The sequence below is a fragment of the Tenrec ecaudatus genome, chromosome 4 (genome assembly GCF_050624435.1).
Source record: "Tenrec ecaudatus isolate mTenEca1 chromosome 4, mTenEca1.hap1, whole genome shotgun sequence".
Classification (NCBI taxonomy): Eukaryota; Metazoa; Chordata; class Mammalia; order Afrosoricida; family Tenrecidae; genus Tenrec; species Tenrec ecaudatus.
This window is the reverse complement of record NC_134533.1, coordinates 124,278,631-124,305,065: the sequence shown is the minus strand read 5'-3', so window position 1 is coordinate 124,305,065 and position 26,435 is coordinate 124,278,631. Positions and strand designations below refer to the sequence as shown.

The window sequence follows — 26,435 nt, the reverse complement described above, 5'->3', positions numbered from 1 at the left end:
AGTTTTGACAAGAAACAGCATGTCTCTCTTGACCCATGCACCTTACTCGCTTGATCTCACTCTGTGCAACTTCTTTTTGTTTCTGTGAATGTAGAGGGTCACGAAAGCACAGTGGTTGGAAGATGTAGAAGAGATAGGAAAAAAAACCGAGGGATGTGCTGTCAGCCATCCATCCACACAGATGAGCTTGGAAAATGTTTCCAAGAAATGATAAATGACAAATGTAGAAAGTGTAATGGAGAGTACTTTGAGATGATAAGGTTGTTGTTTTGTTAAAAAAAATTAAATACATAGCTATGGGGGCAAAGTTCCTGTTTGTTTGTTTTTCCAGTATCCCCTTGTAATGTATACTCCATGATATACATTTTAACCTTGGAGAGAACAGTTTCTTAGAACGAAGCATGATCTCAGAATAAATATTGAGAGGATGTGGGGAGAGAGAATGAAAACAACGATAGCAAGAATCAGAACAATCTATTTTTTCTGTCCATATTAGGTATGATGTAAATATTTAAATATTTGCCTAGAGATTTTAGAAGGAATTGAACCTCCTCTTCTCCCATTTCTCTTGGCAGATGTGAACAGGGACATGCAAAGTGGAAATCAGACGTGGGTCTCCTACTTCATTTTGGTGGGCCTGCACCACCCTCCGCAGCTCGGTGTGCCGCTCTTCCTCCTCTTCCTTGTCATCTATGTCCTCACTGTCTCCGGCAATGGGCTCATTATCCTCACAGTCTTGGTGGATCTCCGGCTCCACCGCCCCATGTATTGGTTCCTATGTCACCTTTCTTTTTTGGATATGACCATATCCTCTGCCATTGTCCCCAAGATGCTGGCTGGCTTTCTCTCAGACAGCAAGGTTATATCCTTTGGGGGCTGTGCAATCCAACTCTTCTCATTCCATTTTTTGGGCTGCACTGAGTGCTTCCTTTATACACTGATGGCTTATGACCGTTTCCTGGCCATCTGTAAGCCTTTGCACTATGCCACCATCATGACCCGCAGTGTCTGTACCTACCTGGCTTTGGGCACGTGGTTTGGAGGAACCCTTCACTCACTCTTTCAAACAACGTTCATATTCCGACTGCCATTCTGTGGCCCAAACCAGGTAGACTACTTATTTTGTGACATTCCTGCCATGCTGCACCTGGTCTGTGCTGACACCACCATCAATGAGCTGGTCACCTTTGTGGACATTGGCTTCCTGGCTCTCACCTGTTTTGTGATGATCATTACTTCCTATGGCTATATTGTGTCTGCCATCCTGAGAATCCGTTCTTCTGATGGGCGACGCAATGCCTTCTCCACCTGTGCTGCCCACCTGACTGTTGTCATTGTTTATTATGTCCCTTGCACCTTCATTTACCTGCGGCCTAACTCACATGAGCCCCTGGATGGAGTGGTGGCTGTCTTCTACACCGTTATTACTCCCTTGCTCAACCCCATCATCTATACACTCCGTAATAAAGAAATGAAGGCAGCACTGGGGAGGCTAGGAGGCCGAAAAGACATGCACAGTCACTGACCCTACCCATTATACACAGAATAGAAACTAAAATTCAGGACACCCCTGGACAGATTTATTAAATATGTCTAAATATTACTCATGATAAATGTAGGACATCTAGGTGGAGAAGTGGAAACTCTGGAAGAATTTATCTTGTAATCCAGTCTCAGAAAATGACTGCTAATATTTCTTCTTTCAGTACCATTAAAAAAACCCAATCAAAGTAATCAACAAAGATAGCATCAAGCTACGTAAGATAGGATCCAAGCTAAGTAAGCTGTCCACGTAAAATTTCATTTCTTTGTGGTGTCCATCTACATATATAATATAGTTCTAAGTTCTATATTGATGCTTGAATTGTTCCTTATTTTCCCATGCTCACTTGTGACCCATAGACTGATTTTCAGAAATAAGCGATCAGGCCTTTTCATCAGACTAGTGTCTTAGTCTGAAACCTCCATGGAAACAGTGAGCATCGCAGCATATGCAAACTTCCACTAATGGATGTGTATGTGATTGCTACACTGCAGGTCCGCTGGCCAGTAAGGAAAACCAGGCTTCTCTCATTGAAGATGAGAGAGTTAAGGTTTATTGTGCCAACCTGGCCAATAAACACATGTGAGATTAATTGAAGGGTGGAGAGATAAATGGCTCAGGGAACTTCATCATTCTGGTTCTCGGGTCTCTTGCTTTCTGATGGTCAGGCCAGGGTGCAGCTGCCTTAGCCAGTTCTCTGCCTCAGCTGGCAAGGCTCACTTCTGCGAGACATCCCCGAGGAGAAGCCACATGGACACATGTTGCAAGATATCTGTAAGGAGAAGCCGCATCATAGCCTGCTGCAGCCCTGGGTGCTGGAGCAGCCGCGTGGAGACCCCAGCCAGCGCTGAGATGCTTACACGCTGACTGGTTCCACTTTCATCCTGCATTACACGCCATTGTGTGTGGTTTGTGAGATGGAGGACTTTGTGGATTGGTGTCGGACCCATGGGCTAATGTTGGACCGATGGGCTTGGACAACACGGGGTGGGAATGCTTTCTTAAGGTACACTGACCCTTTCTATAAAACACCCTTTTATATACATAAGAGTGTGTGTGGATTCGTTTCTCTACTCTCCCTAGACTAACACAGAAGGTGATATTTCTCCCTGCGCCACTATTGACCCACGAACAAATAGGTCTTGACAGGGGTGTGAATAGTTCTCTTACAAGCCACCTATGTAACCTTGCCAACAGTCATGTGAGGTGTGTAGGATCATTCCTCATATACCTATGGAGAAACTAAAGGTCAAGTAACTTTTCCAAACTCAACATCTGCCTTTTACCTTGTCAAAAATGGCAAAAGGTAAACTTAACCTTGAATCTGCGATTTTGCCACACTGTGAGGAAGCAACTCCAGGTGCATGGACCCGAGGAGTGCTACTCTGTAGCACATGGGGGCATCGTGAATCCAGAGTAACTTGATGGTAGCTAACAATAACAGTAACCAACCTTCTAAGTTTCATTTTATTAAAATTGAGGTAGATAAATTAATATGCAGTTTCTTAATACAAAAACAGAATCTTTGACTCTCTGATACTTACATAGCTCTTTATGGAGTAGATTATATTCTATAGTAGGAAAAAGTGTGTCCAGTGATTTTTAGCCTCAGTGTGAGCTATGCTCAGATGAAGTGGAAACAAAGCTCAATTTGAGTCATGTTTCTGGTTGCAATGAAAGGATCCACTGACCTGAGCCTCCAAAGCCAATCATTATTGCCTTGCCTATATGACTATTTCCAATCTCTAACTGGGTACAGTTCCCTCCTGAGTTATTTGTTGAATAGTGTTAGGGGTAATTTTGTTGGTGTTTTCAATGTTCATGGGCCAGTACAGCCCAAGAAAAATCTGAGCACTTCCCAAACTCAGACCCAATTAAAGAGAGTAATCACTGGAAGAGAGTTGCTTTCCATGAAACAGGAGCTTTGGAGGAAGAAACACATGCTCTTTGGTGATTTGTTTGTTTTGCTCCCTACTGAAACAGCCTAACTCCCAGATTAAGAGAACATATGCATAAACACAGACTCTAGATGTGCTCAAGAGTAGAAAAAAAAACACCCATATAATGAGAATGTAGATCCCAGGGGAAAACCCTAGAGGAATTCTCCAGAGAGATCTAATTTTAACTACTTTAGGGTGAGAACAGGCAGTCACAAACTTTATTTGGCATAGAATTGTGCCACGCGCACCCAAACATTCCATAGCTCTCAAGGGATAAAGATAATCAGGTCCCTAGATGGTCCCAGGATAGAGCCCAGGGTAAAGTTAGCATACTGCACAAAAATGAGTCACAGAACAGCAACAAAAATCTTCTTGATCTTTTTATTTTAAAAGAGAAGTGTAAAACTTATTTTTTAAATTTAAAAATACAAAAACAATTTATTCAACCTTATTTACATAGTTATTAGCATTTAAAACCAACACCCACCCCCAAGAGAGAGAGAGAGAGAGAGAGAGAGAGAGAGAGAGAGAGAGAGAGAGAGAGAGAGAGAGAGAGAGAGAGAGAGAGAGAGAGAGAATGTAATATTTCCTGAAATTTTTGGAAACATCTTTGGTATTTGAGCTCACTTTGGAATTCCTTTTTTTGTTTATTGTTTTGGTTTTTAAAAAAAATCATTTTATTGAGGGCTCAGACATCTTTTATCACAATCCATACATACATCCATTGTGTGAAGTAAATTTGTACATTCATTGCCCTCATCATTCTCAAACATTTGCTTTCCACATAAACCCCTGGCATCAGCTCCTCATTTCCCCACTCCCTGCCCCATCCCCCTCCCTCATGAACCCTTGATAATTTATAAATTATTATTTTGTCATATCATACAATGTCTGACATCTACCTTTACACACTTTTCTGTTGTCTGCCCCCAGGAAAGAGGTTATATGTAGATTCCTGTAATCAGTTCCCCCTTTCTACTCCACCCACCCTCCCTCTATCCTCCTGGTATCACCACTCTCACCACTGGTTCTGAAGGGATCATCCGTCCTGAATCCCCTGTGTTTCCAGTTCCTATAGAACCAGTGAACATCCTCTGGTCTAGCCAGATTTGTAAGATAGAATTGGGCTCATGATAGTGGGGGAGGGAGGGAAAGGTGGAGAAATCATTTAAGAATTAGAGGAAAAGTTGTATGTTTCATCGTTGCTACACTGCACCCTGACTGGCTCGTCTCCTTTCAGTGACCCTTCTGTAAGGAGATGTCCAGTTTCTTACAGATGGGCTTTGGGTACCAACTCTGCACTCCCCCTCATTCACAATGATATCCTTTTTTGTTCTTTGATGCCTGATACCTGATCCATTCGACACCTCATCATCACACAGGCTGCTGTGCTTCTTCCATATGAGCTTTGTTGCTTCTGAGCTAGATGGCCGCTTGTTTACCTCAAGCCTTTAAGACCCCAGACACTATATCCAAACAACATATTTCATTTGGTAAATATGCTCTATAAGACCTTTTTAAAAAAAGAGGCAATCTTTGGAAGAGAATGGGGAGATACTGAAGGTTTAAAATCGGGAAAGGTTTGCGGTTGGGTTGTGTCCTTTTAGGGTATTATTCAATCTGTATGCAGAGCAAATAATCTTAGAAAGCTGAATATATGAAAAATAAATCAGCATCGGGGTTAGAAGAAGACTCCTAACAATCAGTGATAAACAGATTATACACTTTGCTTGTCGAAAGCCAAGAAGACTTGAAGCACTTACTGATAAAGATGAAAACCTACTGTCTTCTGTGTGGATTATAATTCAATGTGAAGAAAACAATATCATCACAACTGGACCAATAAGCAACATCATGATAGTTGGAAAAAATAGTGTAGACAAAACCAGGATACATATATATAGATAGATAGAGATATGGATTTAGATAGAGATAGATATAGCGAGAAGGAGTATAACAGCTATTTAGTCCACACGGCAGTACAGAAGGTTCAGTTTAAGTCACTTCAATGGAACAATTAATATAATGGAAGTCCTTCAGCTCACATGGGCTGCCAGGTCCAAGGTCAAAGAAGCAGACAGGAGAGTCCTTCCTGGGGCAAGGCAAGCAGAGTGTGCCCACAGGCAGCAAGCAGCAGGGTGTGTCACCAAGAGTCTAGCTCAGAATCTTAGTGAAGCAGGCCCAGATGAGATATCAAATGCAAGCAAGGCAAGATCTACCAGTTTTAAGCTCAAGTGATGTACCCACCAATAGCATGGTGAAGCAAGTCTCGAAGGATCCTCAAGTTCTATCCAAACGATTTAGAGGTTGGCCCGGCCTACAGATAGTGTAGCTCACAGGTTGAGGCAGAGGACTAGCTCCAACAGAAGTTCACATGCTCCAGCACCCTCCATTCACCAGAGAGCAAGAGAGGATGCAGTGTGTATGTGTGTGTGTGTGTGTGTGTGTGTGTTGAAGAGTCATTTATCTCTACCCTCCAATCAAACTATGACCTTATTAACCCTATATGTTCCTATTGGTCAGGTTGACACAATAGACCTAACTACCACAAGATATAATCGAATTTATATAGTTGTGTACCCCTATTCCGAAACTCAGTCCTAAGTATCCTAATTTTATAAGTTTGGGGGGGATTTTCTTTCTTTGCTTTTATAAATTGGATTTTATAACTTTGAAGGTGAAATTTTTTTCTCTGAATTTTATATAACTGGAATCATTCAATATGTCACATTTATGTTTGTTTTTAATTAGTATATTCTTAAATTACATCCATTTTATAAATTTTATCCGTATATTTATTCTATTTTATTGCTGAATAGCATTTCGTGGTATGAATATACTTGTTTTGCCCTACTCTTCACCAGTCGGTGGACCTTTGGATTATTTAGCTTGAGAGCTATGACATAAAATTAACTGAAGAGGCTCTCTGCCTTCCTTTTCTTGCTGATGAGACACTCAGAGAGTTGGAGGACACATGTGGAGAACCCATACCAGCGTTGAGGTGCTTCCACTGCCACTGGATCCACAAGACCTTCTACCCACTGGCCCGTGATCTTCCTGCATTTGGCATCATTGCATGTGCTGTGTGAGTCTGAAGAGGAACTTATGGACTACTGGGCTGGTATGTTTCCTCAAAATACAATTGCTCTTTTGTATATAAAGTTCTCTCTTACACATTTAAGAAAAATTAACTGAAGAGTATTTGTATATATTTTTATTTTTCTATGTTCGATATCCAGGAGTGGAATTGCCGAGTTATATGGAAAATTGAAAGAGCTTTAGTGGCATAATGAGTTGCTAATCACAAGGTCAATGGTTTGACCCCACAAGTTGGTCCACCAGGAAAAGATGAGACTCTCTGCTTCCAGAAAGATTTCAAGTTTCAGAAACCCAAAGACAGTGTACTTCTCTCTCCTAAGAGGTAGCTGTGAGTCAAAGTCAACTCCATGGTAGTGGGTAAGGTTAAGGCAAATTTATGTTTAGAGATTTTTTTAATTGACCGTTTCCCAAAGTGTCTGCGTCATTTTGCATATGTACTATGGATGCATCTATGCTTCTATTCCTCTACAGCCAATAATTGTTATTGTGTCTTTAAAAATTATTGTATCCATTTTAATAGCTATAAAAGGGAAAATCTGAAAATGTTTAAAATCTCAGATATATACATATCCATGATTACACTCAATGTAAAAGAGATAAAACCTGCCAACTGAAACAATAGACATCATAATAAACAGAAATGATCAAAGTTGTCACAGATTTCATTTCAGGATTCACACTCCTGGAAGCATTAGTCAAGAAATCAATGGCATTCTGTTTGGGGTAAATCTATAATACAAAAGGCAAAAAACAACCTCTTTAATATGTTCAGGATTTCACTTGTAGAACTAAGGAGCGCCTGACTCAAGCCACGTTATTTTTCATTGCCTCACATGCATGTGAGAGCGAGACAATGAATAAAGAAGACTGGCGAATTACGGTGCTGACAAAAGATTTTGTACATATCATGAACTTCCAGAAGAAGAAGCAAGTTTTTCTTGGAGAAGGTGTCAGCACTATGCTCCTTAGAACAAGGATATCAATACTGTGCCATGATTTATATTAATCAAAGTTTATAAACAAACAATGTCATGATCATCGAGTCAATAGTGACTCATAGTGACCCTATAAGACAAGGTAGAATGGCCCCTCTGAGTTTCTGAGACTTCAATTGTACAGAAAGCCCAGTCTTTCTCCGGAGGAGTGGCTGCTGGTTCCCTTTTGTGGATCTTGTGGAATGCAACCCAACTAGTAACCCCTACGCCACCAGGGTTCAGACTACTGATAAACTTGACTTCTTTCAATTTCTACTGCTCTGTGCCAACGCATGTAAGCAAAACTAGAGGAAACCCTAGAAGGCTTGTGTCTGTTTAATCCCCTCTGTTCCTTTTACGCAGAAGTAACATATTCATTTGCATTGAGCAATAAAGCAGTCTGTTATGCATATGCTTAGATAAGTTAACCTTACATTTTATCAGGTTTCAATAATAAAAAAATAATGTAAGATAAAATATTTTCATAAGGACTTATTTGAAATTCAAATATAAGGATAGAAAATAGATTTTAAAAGGTAGAGCACAGGTATTCCTTGGAAGTTCAAAAATAGTTATGCTGTGGCAAATTGAGAAGAGACGGACAGCATTCCCCATCCAGGGGCATTTCTTTAAGTGTTTGCAGGAATTAAGATGCTCTCATCATAATTTTAATAATTTACCAATAATTATAAATATCAGATTGGGAAGTACTTTAACCTTTAGGTAACGAAGACTAAGATAGGGGACAAATGAATTACACATATTACTTAAAGACTAACAAAGCAATTGGATATAGAACCATTTGTTAGAATAGAAGAATGATTGAGAAATGGGACATTAAGGATCATTGTGAAAGCTCTAGGTTTAAGTTAATCATTGGTGCCCAAAACCCAAACTCACTACCACAAAATTAATTCTGACCCAAAATGACCCCAGAAACAGGGTCGTTAAACAGGGTATAACTGCCCTATGAGTTTCTGAGGCTGTAACTCTTTACAGCAGTAGTACCCACGGTAATTAAAAAGACAGTTGAAACAAAATGAGTACCTAATGCAATGTCTTTAGATGCAATATTTGCCTAATGCATTTGGTTTTAGAAAGTAAGAGAAAAGGGGAAAACAAAAAACAGAGAACTCTCCCATTTTAATTTCATTTTTTGCCAATGCAAAGTCTCGACAAGAAAGGACAATTCCATAAAAATAAAGAAGACAAGATTTTAGAGGACAAGCATGAAATATGCTGCACAATTTATCCTGATAATTACTTAGTCAACTCTCCAAGGTCTCATTGTCATACACTTGAGAACTGTGGGTAGGTGACACTTCAAAGAGCTCCCTCTGGGCGAGGCCTGCTCTGGGTGATGTAATAGGACCCAACTTTAGGCAAGGTTTCTAGGAGTTAAGAACGTGCCTACCCATATATGCCACACGGAAGGCCAAATCACAATGGCAGTCATCACAATTGTGGAAGAGATGCAAAAACATGCAGCCAATAAGAATGTGATTCGCAATCTGTTCTTACATTGCCATTAGTTAGAAGGCACTAATAATCCTGATACTCTCTGTGTGCCTCACAAATATTCCATAACTCATATTGAAAGGTTCATTCCTTTAACGAATTCACTATTTCAAAGGCATAATTCTGAAAGAGGAAATCTTTCAGTATGGAGTACAACCCAACCACTGCCATTGAGTCTGATGCATAGTAGCAGACAGAGTAGATTTTTAGATTTTCTACTCTTTCGATTTTCTGAGACTATAGATCTTCAAGGAACCAGACAATCTCATCTCTTTCCTGTGAAGCAGCTGGTGTATTTGAACCATCAAATTTACAATAAGCAGCTAGCTCATTGTTTACCCCACTGCATCACCCGGACTCCTTTCAATATGGAATAGCAAGAAAACACTAAAGCTGGGCAAAACAGTGAGTTACTGCTATGTATCCGTATCCTGCTCAGTGAGCAAGACCAAGGTGGGTTGGCCTATGGATAATGATATTTCAGGTGAAGCAAATGCCTATCTGCTACATTCTTGATAATATATTTGCTGTGAGAAGATAATTAACTCTTCTGTGTGGAGGAAACAAAGCCATGAAGACAAAGTACCCCAATCAAACTGTGGTGAGTTTTTTCTTCTTAGAGGGACTGATGTATACAGGTGAGCACCCGTCCCTCTTCTTCCCCCTCTTCTTCCTCATCTACAGCATCACCATGACTGGGAATCTTCTAATTCTCATAACTGTGAGTTCCGACCCTCATCTCTTCTCCCCCATGTACCATTTCCTGGGTCACCTCTCCTTCCTGGATGCATGCTTGTCTACCGTGACAGTGCCCAAGGTGATGACAGGTCTCTTGACTCTGGAAGGGAAAATAGTATCCTTTGAGGCTTGTGCTATCCAGCTTTACTGCTTCCACTTCCTGGCCAGTGCTGAGTGCTTCCTGTACACTGTCATGGCTTATGACCGCTACATGGCTATCTGTCAACCACTACATTACCCAGTGGTCATGAACAAACAAATGTGTACAGGGCTAGCTGCAATCACGTGGGCCACAGGTGCTGTACACTCTGCCATCCATACCTCCCTCACCTTCCACCTGCCCTACTGTGGACCACACCACATCTCTTACTTCTTCTGTGATATCCCACCTGTGCTAAAGCTTGCCTGTGCAGATACGACCATCAGTGAGATTGTCATGATTGCCAACATTGGCATTGTGGCAGCAGGCTGTCTGATCCTTATCATCGCCTCCTATGTCTTCATTGTGGGTGCAGTGTTGAGAATCCGCACAGCTGAGGGTCGGCAGCGTGCCTTCTCTACATGTACTGCCCACCTCACAGTGGTACTCTTGTACTACATGCCGGCTGTGTGGATCTACCTTCAGCCTCACTCCAGTGGAGCAGGGAGCGGGGTCCCTGCCGTCTTCTACACAGTAGTCACTCCCATGCTCAATCCTTTCATCTACACTCTGCGGAACAAGGAAGTGAAGCAAGCCCTTGGAAGGCTTCTGTGTCCAGGCCCCCAGGAGTCTCTAGAAAGCAGCCTAAACCCCTAAACTCACTGCGACTGTCTTATTTGCTGCTCGGAATGCAACTATTCACTTATTAAATTAAAAATGGATTATCTGTTATCCAAGTGAAAATAACTGAGTTTCAGCCCAGTCACTAATGTTCTACACCTTTGGCCAAATGACCTGCCTCTATGTCTCAATCATAAATTATAAAATAAAAAGATTAGATGAGGAGGTGTTCAAGATCTTAGTTCTAGGATTCAGAGGCATGTGGAATGCTATTAATATTCTCCTTTATTTTAGTAATATTTTTCTTTTTGCATTTTATGAAATAATATTATGAAATAATATTATGAAATATATAATGCCTATAAAGGAATGCTATTAACATACATTTAAGTTATTGTTCTGCAGTGAATTACTTAATATGGCTTTTGTTACTATAGTCTTTGTGACCCCTCACAATGATTGTGTAGACCATGCAAAATAAAGTGAGTGGAACCCTGTGATGGGTTCTATTGTGTGTTACATCTTACAGCCTAAAGGCACTTGCTCTCTGGAAGGATTTGGCCTGTAGTCAGAGCACCAACTGCATACTGGTCTTGTGAAAATTTTAGAATTCTTAAGTATTCTCTTTTGAAAATATGCTTAATAATAACTGCCCTGCAGAAACTTATGAGGACTAAGTAATTATCTAAGGAACCTGATGAGAATAAGTGCACCAATTTATTGCCAGATGTTAGATAAGTCAAAGAGTTTATTCTACCAGTTAAGCTTTAACAAACTGTTTCTGAAAAGTTGGCTTTTGATATATTCATTGAAAAACATTTATACAGCAGCTACAAAAAAAGATGACTCCAAGGTAATAAAAGATCAATCTAGGTTCTAGCGAAGACAGCTTGTCATGGGACAAGGAGGACTCATATTATAGTCAGAAGAGGGGATGTGCCTTTTGAATGACGGACTCATCAATCAGGGATAACACCGATTCAGTTCTCCTCTTATTCTTTGACTATAACATCGAGATGCATGGAAACAGCCTCGTTCTGAAAGCCACATACTTTCAATTGTGAATCGTTGGATAAACGAGAAGAGATAGAAAGAAGCCAGGTAGTAAATGAACAGTCAATAGACTATTATAACATCTCAGACATTAGCAAACGCATCATTAACTTGGATGATGACATTAGAGATGAAAGACATTTATTGGATTAAATTAGAGATATTTAATAGAAAAAGAATTTTCTCTTTTAAAATATAGCCATTTTGAGTTTGATGCGAGATTTAAGAAACCCGTGTTTACACTATTACAGAAATATTGCTTGAAATTTATAGAAAAGGGACTAGAGAATCAATTAGTAATGAGAATGAAAAACAATTTGGCAAAAAGATTAGAACTGCGTGAGGCTTTCCTTATCTGGACTTCCTTGAATACAAAATACACAAACCAGTATTTTGCTTACAATAAACATCTCTCACGTGGACAGAAAACAAAATTATTATTTGTTTATGGAAATTGACAGTGTAGAACCTGCTACAAGAGTGATTATGCATACCCACTATTGGTGATTGGATGCCGTGGAACTCTCTGGAGGATGCAAAGGGAAATGCAGCACACATGATCAAGTAGTCTGTATTTCCTCATAAACAAAGGACCTCCAGAGAAGCAGTTGCATTCAGATAATGAATGTGCAAGGGGGTCATGAGGTCAAGAAGGTTCACTACTAACAAAAAGTTCTGAAATACATATAATTTTATTTTTTCTTCACAAACAGTGTGCCCTAAAATTCAAGTACTAGAAATTGATAAAATATCATTTAAATATCCTTACAATTAGAGTTCTTGTTGTTAAATGTGTTATTTTAATTATTTTAGTTATTTTCCTATTACTAATAGTACTGCCATGCAAATTAAGGCAAATGTCTGAAAATATTACAACAGAGATGACATAGATTATAGGAAGCCATGATGAAAAATACTTGCCGAGGGTTGCTGTGAAAATATAAGCTTTGGAAATAGATGATCAGTTTTACCATACTTTAAAGAAGGGAAGTCGTCTTTTAAATAAAACTTCCTGATTTTTTAATAGGAGCCTTTGAACCTAGATCACCTTTTCTTTCTTCCACTAGTTCTATTGAGAACTAGATCACACATCATACACTTCTAGAGTTCAACCCTATTTAAGAAAGCACATACACATCACCACAGTCAATTGTAGAACATTCTCTCCCCCCTGTATTCCTTATTTGCTGTATTCAAATTTCCCTCCAACATGCCCCCTGCCTGAATTCCTGATAAGTCATACACTAATTATTGTCTGTATATAGCCACACATCCTATTTTATATACTGGGAAACACAAAGCAAAACAAACAAATGAAAACAGCTATTTTTTTTTAAAGAAAAAAAGACCAACACGACATTCAAATAAGTCAGAGGGGTAAGAAAACCTCTGTCAAGAAGAAAGCAGGAAACACTGAAAACAAAAACAGAAGAATAAAACTGAAAACAGATCCAAACGGGTCCAGAGAGAGATCAAATGACCAGGTACCACATTATCACCTAATTCCACCTGTCATAATCAAGTTTACAATAGTCTCCATCTGAGAGCAAGGTCATTCACTTCCCTCGACTGGGGTTAGAGGGGATCCCCCAGAGGCTTCATCTATGTAGAGACCCTGCAGAAGGATTTGGGGACCTTAAATAGGGTTGAACTATAGAACTGTATGATGTGAGATATATTTCTCAATAGAAATAGTGGAGGAAAGAAAAGGTGATCTATTTACAGGTTTTTCTTTATTTTAAAATTTTTTTCTTTTCATTAATTTATTCTTCTATGGGTAATTGGTTTCCTTTTTTGTTGTCATCACTGTATTCTCACTCATCACCTATCTTGCTTTGGCTTGATTTTTGGTGCATATTATTATCTCTACAGATCTATCTAGATAAGATAGACTGGATGAATAATCTGGAGGAGAAAACAATAGGACCAATGGTCCGGGGGACATGGGAGAGGGGCAGGAGGAGGAAAGGAGGTGTTGCTGACCAACCCAGGCACAGGAGAGCAACACGTGATCCAAAATCAGTGGCAAGAAGGGTGTGAGAGTCCTGGTAGGGATACAGCAAGGGCAAGGTAACCGAGAGAAATTACTGAAACCCAAATGAAGGCTGAGCATTATAGTGGGACAAGAGGAAAGTAAAAGGAAATAGAGGAAAGAACTAGATGACAAAGGGTATTTATAGAGGTCTAAATACTGGAAAGTACATATGTAAATATATTCATATGAGTGTAGGGAAACAGATCTATGTGCACATATTTATAGGTTTAGTACTAAGGCAGCAGATGGACATTGGGCCTCCACTCAAACGCTTACACTCAATGCAAGAACACGTTGTTCTATTAAATTGGTATTTCACATGCACACCTTCCTGACACAATTGCTGAAGAAAAATGTGTGCAAATGTGGTGAAGAAAGTTGATGGTGTCCGGCTATTAAAAGATATAGCATCTGGGGTCTTAAAGCCTTGAAGATAAACAAGCAGCCATCTAGCTGAGAAGCATCAAAGCCCACATGGAAGAAGCACACCAGCCTATCTGGCCATGAGGTGTAGAAGGGACCAGTTACAAGACATCAAAGCACTAAAACTCATATAAGTGGGTGTCCACCATCCTGATACCATCACTGAAGACAAACGTGTGCATAAGCAAATGTGGTGAAGAAAGCTAATGGTGCCCGACTATCAAAAGATATAGCATCTGGGGTCTTAAAGGCTCGAAGATAAGCAAGTGGCCATCTAGTTCAGAAGCACCAAAACCCACATGGAAGAAACACACCAGCCTGTGTGACCACTAGCTGTCGAAGGGATCAGGGTATCAAGCATCAAGGAACAAAAAGTCACATCACTGTAAATGTGGGTGAGTGCAAAGTGGAGACTCAAAGCCCATCGGTAGGCAACGGATCCCCCCTTACTGAAGGGTTGTGGGGAGGAGATGAGCCAATCAGGGTGCAGGGTAGCCATGATGAAACATATAACTTTCCTCTAGTTCTTAAATGCTTTCTCTCCGCCCACCCCCGTCCCGCCCCCACCACTATCATGATCCCAATTCTACCTTACAAATCTGGCTGGACCAGAGAATGTACATTGGTACAGAGAGCAGCTGGAAACACAGGGAATCCAGGACAGATGACTCTTTCAGGACCAGTGGTGAGAGTGGCGATGCCTGGAGATTGGAGGGAATGTGAGATAGAAAGGGGCAACTGATTACAAGAATCTACGTATAGCCTCCTCCCTGGGGAATGGACATCAAAGAAGAAGGTGGGGGGAGACGTCAGACAGTGTAACATGACAAAATAATAATAACTTTTGAATTATAAAGGATTCATGAGGTAGGGGGGAGTGTGAAGGGAGGGGAAAAATGGGCAGCCGATATTAAGAGTTCAAGTAGAAGGCAAATGTTTTGAGAATGATGATGGCAACAAATGTACATATGTGCTTGACACAATGAATGTATGTATGGATTGTGATAAGAATTGTAAGAGGCCCCAGTTAAATGATTTTAAAAAAAGATCTGCAGCCTCAGAAATTCCCAGAGACAGTTCTGTCCTGGCCTATAGGGCCATTACGAGTCTTTGGAGACAATTTGAGGAAGTGGTACTTTAAAGAAACAGATGGCAAGTTTTTTCTCACCAACGGGCTCAAAGAACCAGTCTCTCTGTTAGCAGATGAGTACTTTACCTATTGTACCATCAGTGATCCTGATTATGCCGCGAGGAAGTACGAATTATCCCTGGAGAGGACAGCCTTGTACCCTAAGCAGATGAGTTCCCAAATGACAATAAGCAGTCAATTGTCCGTTACGTGATTGAGCCATCTAGGCCCAGTGCAGCTGCCAAGCTAATCCCAAACAGAGATGAACATACTCCACCACAACTAAACAAATTATAGATAAGTGAGTTAAATACATGATACAAGACTTAAATAAATACATGTCTAAGCTGCTAATTTTTGGTATGTATTGATATGCTGAAAAAAATTGGAAGAAGCAGGATTTTTCATTTTGCACATTTACTGCCACCACCATGCACCCATAGATGAATCACAGCAACACCTTAGGCATCCCTAAGGAAATAGTGCCTGCAATTAAAATAATTTACCTAAATTTCTTTATATCACAACCCCTCATGCATTTTATAATGACTGAGGGACTCTGAAAATGGTGGAATAAGGGCATCAAAAAGTCCACACCTTCATAAAACCAATAAGGATACTAGTAAGTATTCTCAAAATCCATTTTTTCAGAAGTCGGGAAAGTAGCCAAACACTTAAAACAATAAAAGGAGCATTTATTTAAAATAATAAACCCTTTATAATCCTTTATGTATGGACTTTTTTAAAAAGAAAAAAGGTCTTCATTTCTCTGAGAAATAAATTTTTAAAATGCTGATCTCTAAGGCAGTTGTATATTTAGCTTTTGGCGAACTATGTCAAACAGTTTTCCAGAATTACTGTACCATTTTTTTATGCACATCAGCAATGCAAGTGCTATACAGTTTTCTACACATTTTTAGTATTAGATTTTAATATTATTTACTACTTAGTCATTCTGAGAAATGTATTATTATATGTTGTGGTTTAATTTACATTTTTCTATGGCAAATGGTATTAAACATGTTTTCATGTGCTTATTTTCCCTTTGTATGTTCTGTTCAATAAATTATCTTTTCTTGTGTTTCCCTATTTTCTAATTGGATTATTTGCTTTTTCACTATTGCATTTTAAATTTCTTGATATTTTAAAATTGTTGTCCTTTTTTAGATATGCGATTTAAAATATTTCTCCCAGTGTATCTGTTGTCTTTTCAGTTTTGTTGAAATTCTATTTGTCAGGGTTTTGATTCCTTTTATAGGTGATGCTTTCTTAAAACTCATTTTATTAGGAGCTCATGCAACTATCATCACAATTCATAAATATATTTGTGATATTTTATGGTCAAAATAAGACCACTTTGCCTAGGTCTGTATCCCAAAGATAAACAAATACACTATTTTCCCCAGACTTTATCCAAAGAAACATTTTCCAAAGTTATAGATATATTTGGACACTAGGCTGGCATTGATTGTATTCTTTCTTTTTTTAGCCTTTAAAAATGTTGTTTTATAACATATAATTCCCATAGCATACAATCTAATGGTTTAAACACATTAAAAGGATTTGTGCAATCATCACTACAATCATTTTTAGAACATTTCTTCTTTCTCCTACTCATTAATATTAGCTTCCCACCTCCCCACAACTTCCTATGCCATATCCCTAAAAAACTTCTAATCCAATTACTTGTATCCATAAATTAACCTACCCTGGAATTTATATACAGAAAAACACCCAAAAGCAAAAACAATTTTTTTTTCACTAACATAAAATAGAGAGACACTTCAATCAAAAAGAAAGCAGAAAACAATGAAAGTAGAATAAATTTTATATGGGTCAAAGGAAGGAACAAATAATAAGGTATTATCATTTTAAACAAGTACACCTTTCCAGCACACTCTATTTGATAGCAAAGCTGGTCACATTGCTGATGAATGGCCAGAGGGTATTCACTAGAGGCTTCATCCAAGTGGGAAACCTGGAACTGGATTTGGGACTCTCACTGTCATCCATACCCTTCTGTAAACGGGGCTCAGAATAGAAACTCTAATACAGTTCCCTCCTCTGGTCTTGGATCTCATTCATTATAATCCTTGGATGACATGAGCAGTTATGCTCTTTGCATTTGGACTTAGCCAACACCTCACTTACATGGTTACATGGTTTAAGACAAACTTGTGGAAACGAAAATATTATTCTTTCTGATAGTAAGACACCAACTAATTTCTTCACTTTGCACCCACATTTTGCAACCTTATCTTCATGGAGGTAAGGATCCAGTAGGACCACATCATAGGAACCAATTGTGCTTGGATTACAGTTATAATTAAGTATGAGCTGCAAATCCAGTCATATATTTCCGGTTTACATATACCCCTGGTCCACTTTAGAAAAGTCATTGTCAGTTTATTGAGGGACAGTATAAATCATCCCCATGGATGATTACCCTTATGGTAATTCTATTGATAGTATCATTAATTTATCTAATTATATAGAATTAAAATACAGTTGAAAATGAAAGTATAAATGTAAGACAATTTTTTAGACTAAAGTACGTAGATTCTTGACTCACATAGACTAAAACTGAAGTGACTGGACACTTTTTATGCACATATTGAGGGTTGAAGATAGAGGAAAACTTTCAATGATGCTCACAAAGGCAGAGCTATGTCTGCTGAATGAAGACACGTCACAAAAAGGTATAGATGATGAAAATCTGTGGTGCTCTTCCATTGCCATCTACTGGGCATGCTCAAAGTAAGAGATTTAAGCCAAGATTTCCCTACTTCCAAATTCATACCTTGGTATAGTAGTCACCTGCTTCTTCTCAAAGTAGGTGTTACAGTCTTCAAGGAAGTATTTCAGTTACTTTAATCTGCTCCCAGTATGTTTAAGGTAGGGTCTAGATTTTAGTGGGCTTTCTATTAAAGATGTCATGCACTCTGAAAGGATAAAACCAAAAGTTCCAGTTTTCTACAGTGCTTGGCCTTGGTCTCCAAGGGCTGGACATTAGGACAAAGCTGCCTAACGAGGAACACCATTTTGGGCATAGTTTCTCTTTGGAAATCTACTCGCCTATAAGTAATGTTAAACAATTTCCCCAATGACAGATTGCCTCACCTCATTTACCCATCAATAGAGTAAGAGCTACCTTCTCTCTCAAAGACAGACTTGCGCCCACAGGTACTGCCACCTCTGGACTTGAGCTTTCATTCAGGTTTACTGAGAACCTTTTAGGAATGTCTGTTGATTTGGGGTGACCGCAGAGCAAATGCTATATGGTAGGAGCTAGTTTGTTGTCTCTCTCTCTCTACAACATGTGAAAGTGATAGCAGATTAGGTGGGGCTTCTCTGTTGATGTGGTTATTAAGATGTACAAATAAGGGGTGATATATGGATCAAGAGCATTAGGCGGGAGTATCATTACATTGCTTGAGAGACTGGATTAGGAGATGACATGTCCTGAATATGGAAGCCTGCCTTTGTCTTGGGGTTTATCCTAATAGTAGTGGTTTCATACAACATTTGTCGTTTTGTCATTGATTAACTTCGCTCAGTTTCCAGGTTTGTCCGTGTCATGAGATGCTTCATAGTTTCATCATTGTTTTTAGGGATTCATAGTATTTCACTATGTGTGCGTACCTGAGTTTCTTTACACATTCTTGTACTGGTGGACCTGGGTTGTTTCCAGGTCCTAGTTATTGCGAACTATGCTGGAATCAACATGGGAAAGCATGTGTCTTTTCACATAGTGTACTTTACTTCTTAAAGGGATATATCCAGAGTCAGCATTCCTGGATCATGTGGTATTTCTAGTCCTACTTGTTTTAGGTAGTTAGTTTTTTTCAGTTACTTGAAGAATGAAGTTGAGATTTCAATGGAGATTGCATTGTGTCTATAGATTGATATTTGCATAGTATTAAGTCTACCTATTTATGAGCATCGGAAGCCCTGGTGGCATGCTGATTGCACATTCGGCTGGGATCTGCAAGGTCAGTAGTTTGAAACAAAGAAGAATCAATCCATTTATATTGTGATACTGGAGCAAAACATTAAAAGTACCATGGACTGATAAAAGGACGAACTAATCTGTGTTGGAAGGATAGCAAGAGTGCTCCTTAGAGGCAAGGATGGCAAGGTATCATCTTTCATACTTGGAACATGTTATCAAGAGAGACCAATCCCTGGAGAACCACATCATGCTTCAAAAAGTGGAGGGGCAGCAAAACGAGAAGGGTCTTCATATGATGACTTGATACAGTGGCTGTACAAGGGGCCCAGACATAAGAACAATGGTGAGAATGGTGTAGGATTAGGCAGTGTTTCATTCTGTTATCCAAAGGGACCTGATGTGTCGGAACCGACTTGATAGCACCTAACAGTAACAATAACATCCACGAACCCTGTGTATTCTTTCATTTATGTAGGCCTTTTTGTTTGTTTCTTGTAATCGTTTCCTGTAGTTTTCTTTGTCCAGGTCTTTTGCTTCTTTGTTTAGGTTTATTCCTCAGGATATCATCTTTTGTGTGTCTATCAAAAAATGGTATTATTTAATATCTTTTTCAGTGCTATCTTTACTGGTACAGAGGAATCTAGTTGAGTTCTTTCCCTACACTCTTTTTCTGGAGTCTTTGGGATTTTCTATATTAAAACCATATCATTTGTAAATAGGGAGAGTTTCACATTTTTGTTCTCTAATGGTTTGGGTTAAGATTTCTGTCAGGATGTTGACTAACAGTGGTGATACAAGGCACCTTTGTCTGGTTTCAGTTCTCAAGGGAAAAGTTTCCAGTTTATCCCCATTGAGTATGATGTTTGACATTGATATTTCATATATATTCTTTATTACTTTGAGGAACATCCACTCAATTCCTATTTTGTTGAGTATTTTAGTCAGAAATGGGTGTTGGATAGTGTCCAATGTCTTTTCTGCATGTTGTGATATGATCACGAAGTTCTTATTCTCTATTTTGTTTATATGGATTATATTGATTGGTTTTCTAATGTTGGAAGATCCTTGTATGTCTGGTAAGAATCCTACTTGATCACTATGAATTATTTTTGTGATATGTTGTACTGGACAGAATTTTGGTGAGAATTTTTGCATCTATTGTTCATGCCTGGGTTTGACATTAATGTTGTGGTCCCTTCCTAGGACGTGTTTGAGAGCTCTCTCTCCTTTTCTATAGTCTACAATAATTTGTGTAGAATTACTGACAGCTCTTCACTTAATACTTGGTAGGATTTCCCTGTAAAGTCATCTAGTCCTGGGATTTTCTTGGTTCAGATTTTCTTGATGGCCTTCTCTTTCTTCTTTAGTTAGGGGTCTGTCATGGTTTTCTACATCCATTAACATTAATTTGATTAGTGTGTTAGGCTGGGTTGACTAGAGAAACACATCCAGAGACACTCATATATGTGTAAGAGAGAGCTTTCTATCAAAGAGCAATTGCATATCGAGAAAATATCTTAATGCTGGCGTGGGTCTCCAATTGCCTCCTCTAGCTTTCTGAATGACTAAATCGCAGGAAGGTGAAACAGAGAGAGAGTGTGTGGCCCACTTCCAGGTCAAAAGAAAGGAAGTTCCCAGAATCCTTATGAGAAGGTCACTGCCACCAGGAAGCACCATCAGGCTGTGACTTACTGACTGATTAATTCCACCTCTTCACTTTATTTATCAAGCTGACATGAAATTATGTAACCACCACAGGTAGACTGTGATTTCCAGGTATTTGTTCTTTTTTTTTTTCTTGGCTATCAAACTTTTTGGAACACAGTGTCCCATATTAGTATTTATAATTCTTAGTTCGTTTGAATCTGTTGTGATGTCACTCATTCCATTTTTAATTGTAGATATGTGCATCTTCTCTTTTTTAAGTTTGCCAGCAGTTTGTCAGATTTATTAATTCTTCCAAAGGACCAACTTTTTTTCATGTTGATTTTTTCCCATTATTTTTCTGTTTTCCAATTTGTTAATTTCTTATATAATCTTTAAGATTTATTTTCTCCTATTGTTTGAGGATATATGTTGTTGCTCTTGTTCTGGTTATTGGTGTTGTGTTAAGGTGTTAACTTTGGATTTCTCCTCTGTAATTCATGTGTGAATTGATTACGATAAATTTACCTCTAAAAATGCTTTTGCTGTCTCCCAAATTTTGGGTATGTTATGTTATTGATCTTGTTTCTTTCAAAGAATTTCTTAATTTCATTCCTTTTATGACCTACCATCCATTTGTTTTAACGTAGTATATTGTTCATTCTCTGTGATTGACTTTCGGCTCTTGTTCTTTCTATTGTCCATTTCCAGTTTCATAGATTGTTATCTGAGGAAATGGATAGTGGGACCTCAGTATTTTTAATTAATTAAGGCTAGTTTTGTGACTTAACAGGTGATCTATGCAAGGTAAGTACCATGTGCAAAGGAAAATATTGTATACTGTGCTGTTGACAGGTAGAGTGCTGGTATGTGCATCTTATGCCTATGAGGTCGAGGTAGTTAATTGCATTACTTAGGTCTTCTATTAAACTTTAAAATAAAAAACAATCATATAATTCACATATCAATCATTTCAATTGCTTAAGCTCTTCTATTTCCTTATTGAGTTTCTTTCATCAGATCTGTCTTTCCTTTAAAATGGCATATTTATTTCCATTTATATCTATTTTTTCTGTCTTCACTCAGAGTTTAATTACTATATTTAGAGGGTCTCTCATGGGTGTGTGTAGATATGTGTAATATGGTTATATGTTATAGTTCTACTATTTGAAAATCATTATGTATTGTTACTTTCTGTGTTTCATTATGTTGCTTGCCTTAAGTCTATTTTATCAGAGTTTAATATTGCCACCTCTGCTTTTTTTTATGTTTGCCATTGGCTTGGTAGCTTCTTCACCATGCTTTAATTCTTAGTCTGTTATTGTCTTTGAAATTAAGGTTTCTCTCTTGTAGACAGCTTATAGATGGGTCCTGTTTTCTAATCAAGTCTGCACTCTTGGACTCTTGATGGGTGCATTTAATTCATTGATATTCAGTGTCATTATTTATGTGCATGGGTTTTTTGCTCTCATTTTGCTCTGTGTGTGTTTGCTTTTTTGTGTGATTTTATTGGTGTCTTCAGTCCTCCTTTATTTCTGTGTTGTTTTCATTGGACTGGTTTCTAGCTGGTGTTGTCCTGCATGTTTTAGTGAGGCTTGTCTGCTGTTGTTGATTCTTTGTCCATAATGATCCTGTGTGTGTGTGTGTGTGTGTAATTTTCATCTTGTTTTTAATCTATTCCCTTCATTTTTCTTTATCTGGAAATATCTTTATTTAGTCATTGTATCTGGATAATTATCTGACAATCTGTAGATGATTCCACAAGGAGATCCTTCTGCATAATTGAATTCATTACCAACAGGTGCTGACCTCTTGGCTAATGGGAATCCTTTGCTTCATCATTCTCATAACCAGCCTACTTGAATGCACCGACCAGTACTTTTGTGCAAGTTGATCTTGGCCAAGCCTCTCCTAATGTTGGAGCTGCTGATTTTGTGATCTTGTTGTCAATGTTACTTAGTTCTCTGGCACTTACTTACGCCTGCATCTGACTGCTGTTTCAAAGGTCTCCACAGCTGCTGGAAAGAAGAAAATCATCTCCATATGTGCCTCACCCCTTACAGTGGTGATTATCTACAGCAGCTTACAGTGGTGATTCACCCTTACAGTGGTGATTCATCCACATCTGCATGTCAGAGGTGCAGTCCATTGTGATCAACAAAGGAAGCTCTGCCTTGACCTACTTTGTTAATCTCTTCCTGAAACCCTTCATCTTCTATCTCCACAATGAGAAGATGATGAAGACACTTGTAATGATATTGACCCACTGCTTCTAGGGAGTATGAGGGTCACAAGGAAAAAAGTTCCTGTTAGCGTGAGAGATTACGGTTTACTCAATATTTAAAAAAATATATTACAAGGTAAAAATAATTCAGTCAATGTTTTTTATTTTTAATAATAAAATATTAGTCTTTATGAATATATAATATAAATTCAAGCTTAATTTTCCTTATTATAGTCTTTAATGTGGCTCTAATACCACACAGAGAAAACTCATTCAACTGATCACATTTCATGTTCCTTGTTGTTTTTTTTGCACAATTTCCCTTAGGCTGAAATACTTTAATCTCATGTGTTCTTTATGCAGGGAAACAGCTCTTCTTATTCATATATGTCTTAACTACCGTTATTACTATTTCAGTATCTTTTCCATGCACCCAATCTTGAGAGCACAGAATATGAATATTCAGAGGTGGAGCTTTCCATTTCGATTGAGTACTACGAATAAGATTAATGAGGGTTGCTGTGTGCAAATTTTGGCTGCAGTAATAAAGAGTTGTCTTATTTCAATTTTACTCTTCTTTTTCTGACTAGCAGCTCTTGCAGAAATCTTATAGGAGAAAAATTTAAGACCAATAAAACATTTGAATAGCTTTAATTTCTAAGACTATTCTATTTTACATTTTCTGAATATCAGAACAATCATTTAATCACTATTTTAATAAATATTATTAAATTCCTAACATGTTTCAGGCCCTGTGCTTGGCCTGACTATAACTAGAGCAAATCAATTAGTAATTAACGCAAAAAAATTTAGGATGCACTCAACCCCACCGTCATCTAAAAGAAGGGTTAATTCTTGCACAAACATGAGAACGAGTGCCTCCTTAAGTGTCTTGCTAGAGGCACCTCTCTTATTTTAAGGCTCTGTTTACACTACTAAGCAAAATGGACATGACTGTCAATTTACAGAATTTCTAGTCCAGGAGGATTGTCAGACAAAAATCAACAGAATGTACAAATAAGTATGTAGTTCTAATTTGTGTTAAATGCTTTTAGGAAGAGTGTTAAGTTTTGTAATAAGACAGGATGAACTGCTTTAGAATAGAAACCAGAGAGTATACCACTGAGGGAGGAAAATTTGAACTGATTACGATTGAGCAAGAGTGAACCAGAAGTGTAGATGTGTAGGGAAGAATGGAATAATGAGGATGGAAATACATGCATGGGCTAAATCAAACGGGGCCATATCTATAATGTTCATATTGACTTTATGGTTCTTTAAAAAGAACAACAACTCAAGGCCTTTGGAGGGTTTTAATCAAGTAGTGATCTAATATTTTAGCAGGGTGACATTCACCAGTGTCTCAGAAAAAAGAAACAACCTGTCACGCGGCTTCCAAAAATCACAGACTTGAGAGCCATATGGAACAGGTGTGCTCGGACAGGTAAGGTTATGGTCAGAATCCACTAGAGCCTGCAGTGGACGCCTCATAAAAAGAGGAATGAGTCCTACCTCACAAGAAGGTTGATTGAACTTTGGAACTGTATGAAATGTGGATGGTGTGCCTATAAAACTTTTTTGAAAAAGAATTTTGGTAGAGTTCAAGTGAATTTTAAATGTAAGTCTCTTGGAAAAATATTTCCTATATTAAGTTATTGAAAATGTTAATTTATGAAGCAATTACAATAGTGATAACATTAAGAAATTATTAAGAAGAAGGTAATTTTTCCAAGATAATTGCCACTCTCCATATTGATAATAATTTTAATCAGCCTCTTGACATCAAGACACGTGGACTTACATTTCTTTTAACATGAGGACCTATCATGCCTCCCAAACGTTTAGAAATGTTTTGATTTTCTTAAATGTATTTGTATCCAAGAAATTATACCAATAAAAATGTATATATTAGAATTTTCATCTCCATGCATATTACAATTGAAGCATTTGTTTGCTAGTTCGTCTTTGGCAGGGCATTGTGCTAATCTGTGAAAGGGTCATCACTCGTGTACAGCACTTGAGAAGTTCTCTAGGAAAGTGTTGGAAGCAGTTCTATAATCATCCTAGACGCTAATGTGGCTAAGATTTCAGATCTCCAGGGTTTGACTAAAGCCCTCCAGAAGTATGTACGTTTTTCCAGTTAGTCCGTGAATCCTTCTAACCAGGTTGTTGCCCTCATGTATGTCTCAGGATTCCTGCCTCTACTAATCTTAAGAGTCAGTGCTCTGAGTGACTAAGAAGGCAGTTTTGTCTCTTCCAGAGCTTCTTCATGGCTACAATTACTTCCTTGTTTCTCAGGGTATAAATGGCAGGATTCAGCATTGGGGTCACCATTGTGTACAGCACAGAGACAGCCTTATCCATTGGGAAAGTTCGAAATGGTCTTGCATAGATATAAATGCAAGGCACAAATATTAAAGTTACCACGGCGATGTGGGAGGCACATGTGGACAGGGCCTTACTGCGGCCTTCCTGTGAGTGACTTTTGAGCATGACTAAGAGTGCTGTGTAAGACCCCAGCAGCACCAGAAAACACATCAGGGTCACCAGCCCATTGTTAGACACCATCAGAAGTTCTAAAACAAAGGTGTCCGTGCAGGCCAGTTTAATCAGCTGGGGCACGTCACAATAAAAGTTGTCCAGTTGGTTAGGCCCACAGAATGGCAGCCGGACAGTCAGCCCGATCTGTACAATGGAGTGGATGAAGCCCCCGACCCAAGAAGCTGCCATTAGGAACCCACACACTGTATGGTTCATAATAAGTGTGTAGCGCAGGGGCTGGGAAATGGCGATGTAGCGGTCATATGCCATGACAGTCAGCAGGAAGATCTTGATGCCACCAATGAAGTGAAAAAAGAAGAGCTGCGTCAGGCATCCACCAAAAGAAATGGTAGGGTTGTGTGAGAGCAGGTCAACCAACATCCTAGGCGCTGTGATAGATGAATAGCAAAAGTCCAGGAAAGAAAGATTGCTTAAGAGAAAGTACATGGTGGTGTGTAGACGTGGGTCCGATGCTACCAACACCACAATGAGTAGATTTCCAGTTACAGTCATAAGATAAACTGCAGAGAAGACGATGAAGAAGAGGAACCGGAGCTCCCATATCTGAGAGAGCCCAAGAAATACAAAGCCTGCCACCTGAGAATGGTTGGCTGGATTCATCTGCTTGATATGACTTCGGAATGAACCTGTTGAGTAAAAAGGAACATGTTCATCGTGGAATACACAAACCTTTCTGAAATAATGTGTCCAGTACCCTCAAAAGCCTTCAAATCTCACTTACCATGCCAAGAATGTAATACTCAAATTACTTAATAACAAACATCGTAGCATCATATAGCTTTCATCAAACATCAGGGATATAAAACCCCACATAAATTGATACTTTTTTTGTATATGAGAA

The 26,435-nt window shown here is 38.7% G+C and overlaps 3 protein-coding genes across 3 annotated transcripts; 2 read left to right on the top strand and 1 right to left on the bottom strand.

The window, feature by feature from the left end:
* Positions 1-589: 589 nt before the first annotated feature.
* OR10G6 (olfactory receptor family 10 subfamily G member 6) lies at positions 590-1,525 on the top strand. Its single transcript, XM_075548810.1, has one exon. The coding sequence runs from the start codon at positions 590-592 to the stop codon at positions 1,523-1,525; it is 936 nt and encodes a 311-aa protein (XP_075404925.1).
* An 8,120-nt stretch (positions 1,526-9,645) lies between these two features.
* On the top strand, positions 9,646-10,608 carry OR10S1 (olfactory receptor family 10 subfamily S member 1). The gene has a single exon (XM_075547846.1). It carries the CDS (start codon positions 9,646-9,648, stop codon positions 10,606-10,608), a length of 963 nt encoding a protein of 320 aa, XP_075403961.1.
* Positions 10,609-25,249: 14,641 nt separating this feature from the next.
* Positions 25,250-26,194, bottom strand: LOC142446029 (olfactory receptor 4D5). Its single transcript, XM_075547845.1, has one exon. The coding sequence runs from the start codon at positions 26,192-26,194 to the stop codon at positions 25,250-25,252; it is 945 nt and encodes a 314-aa protein (XP_075403960.1).
* Positions 26,195-26,435: the final 241 nt, after the last annotated feature.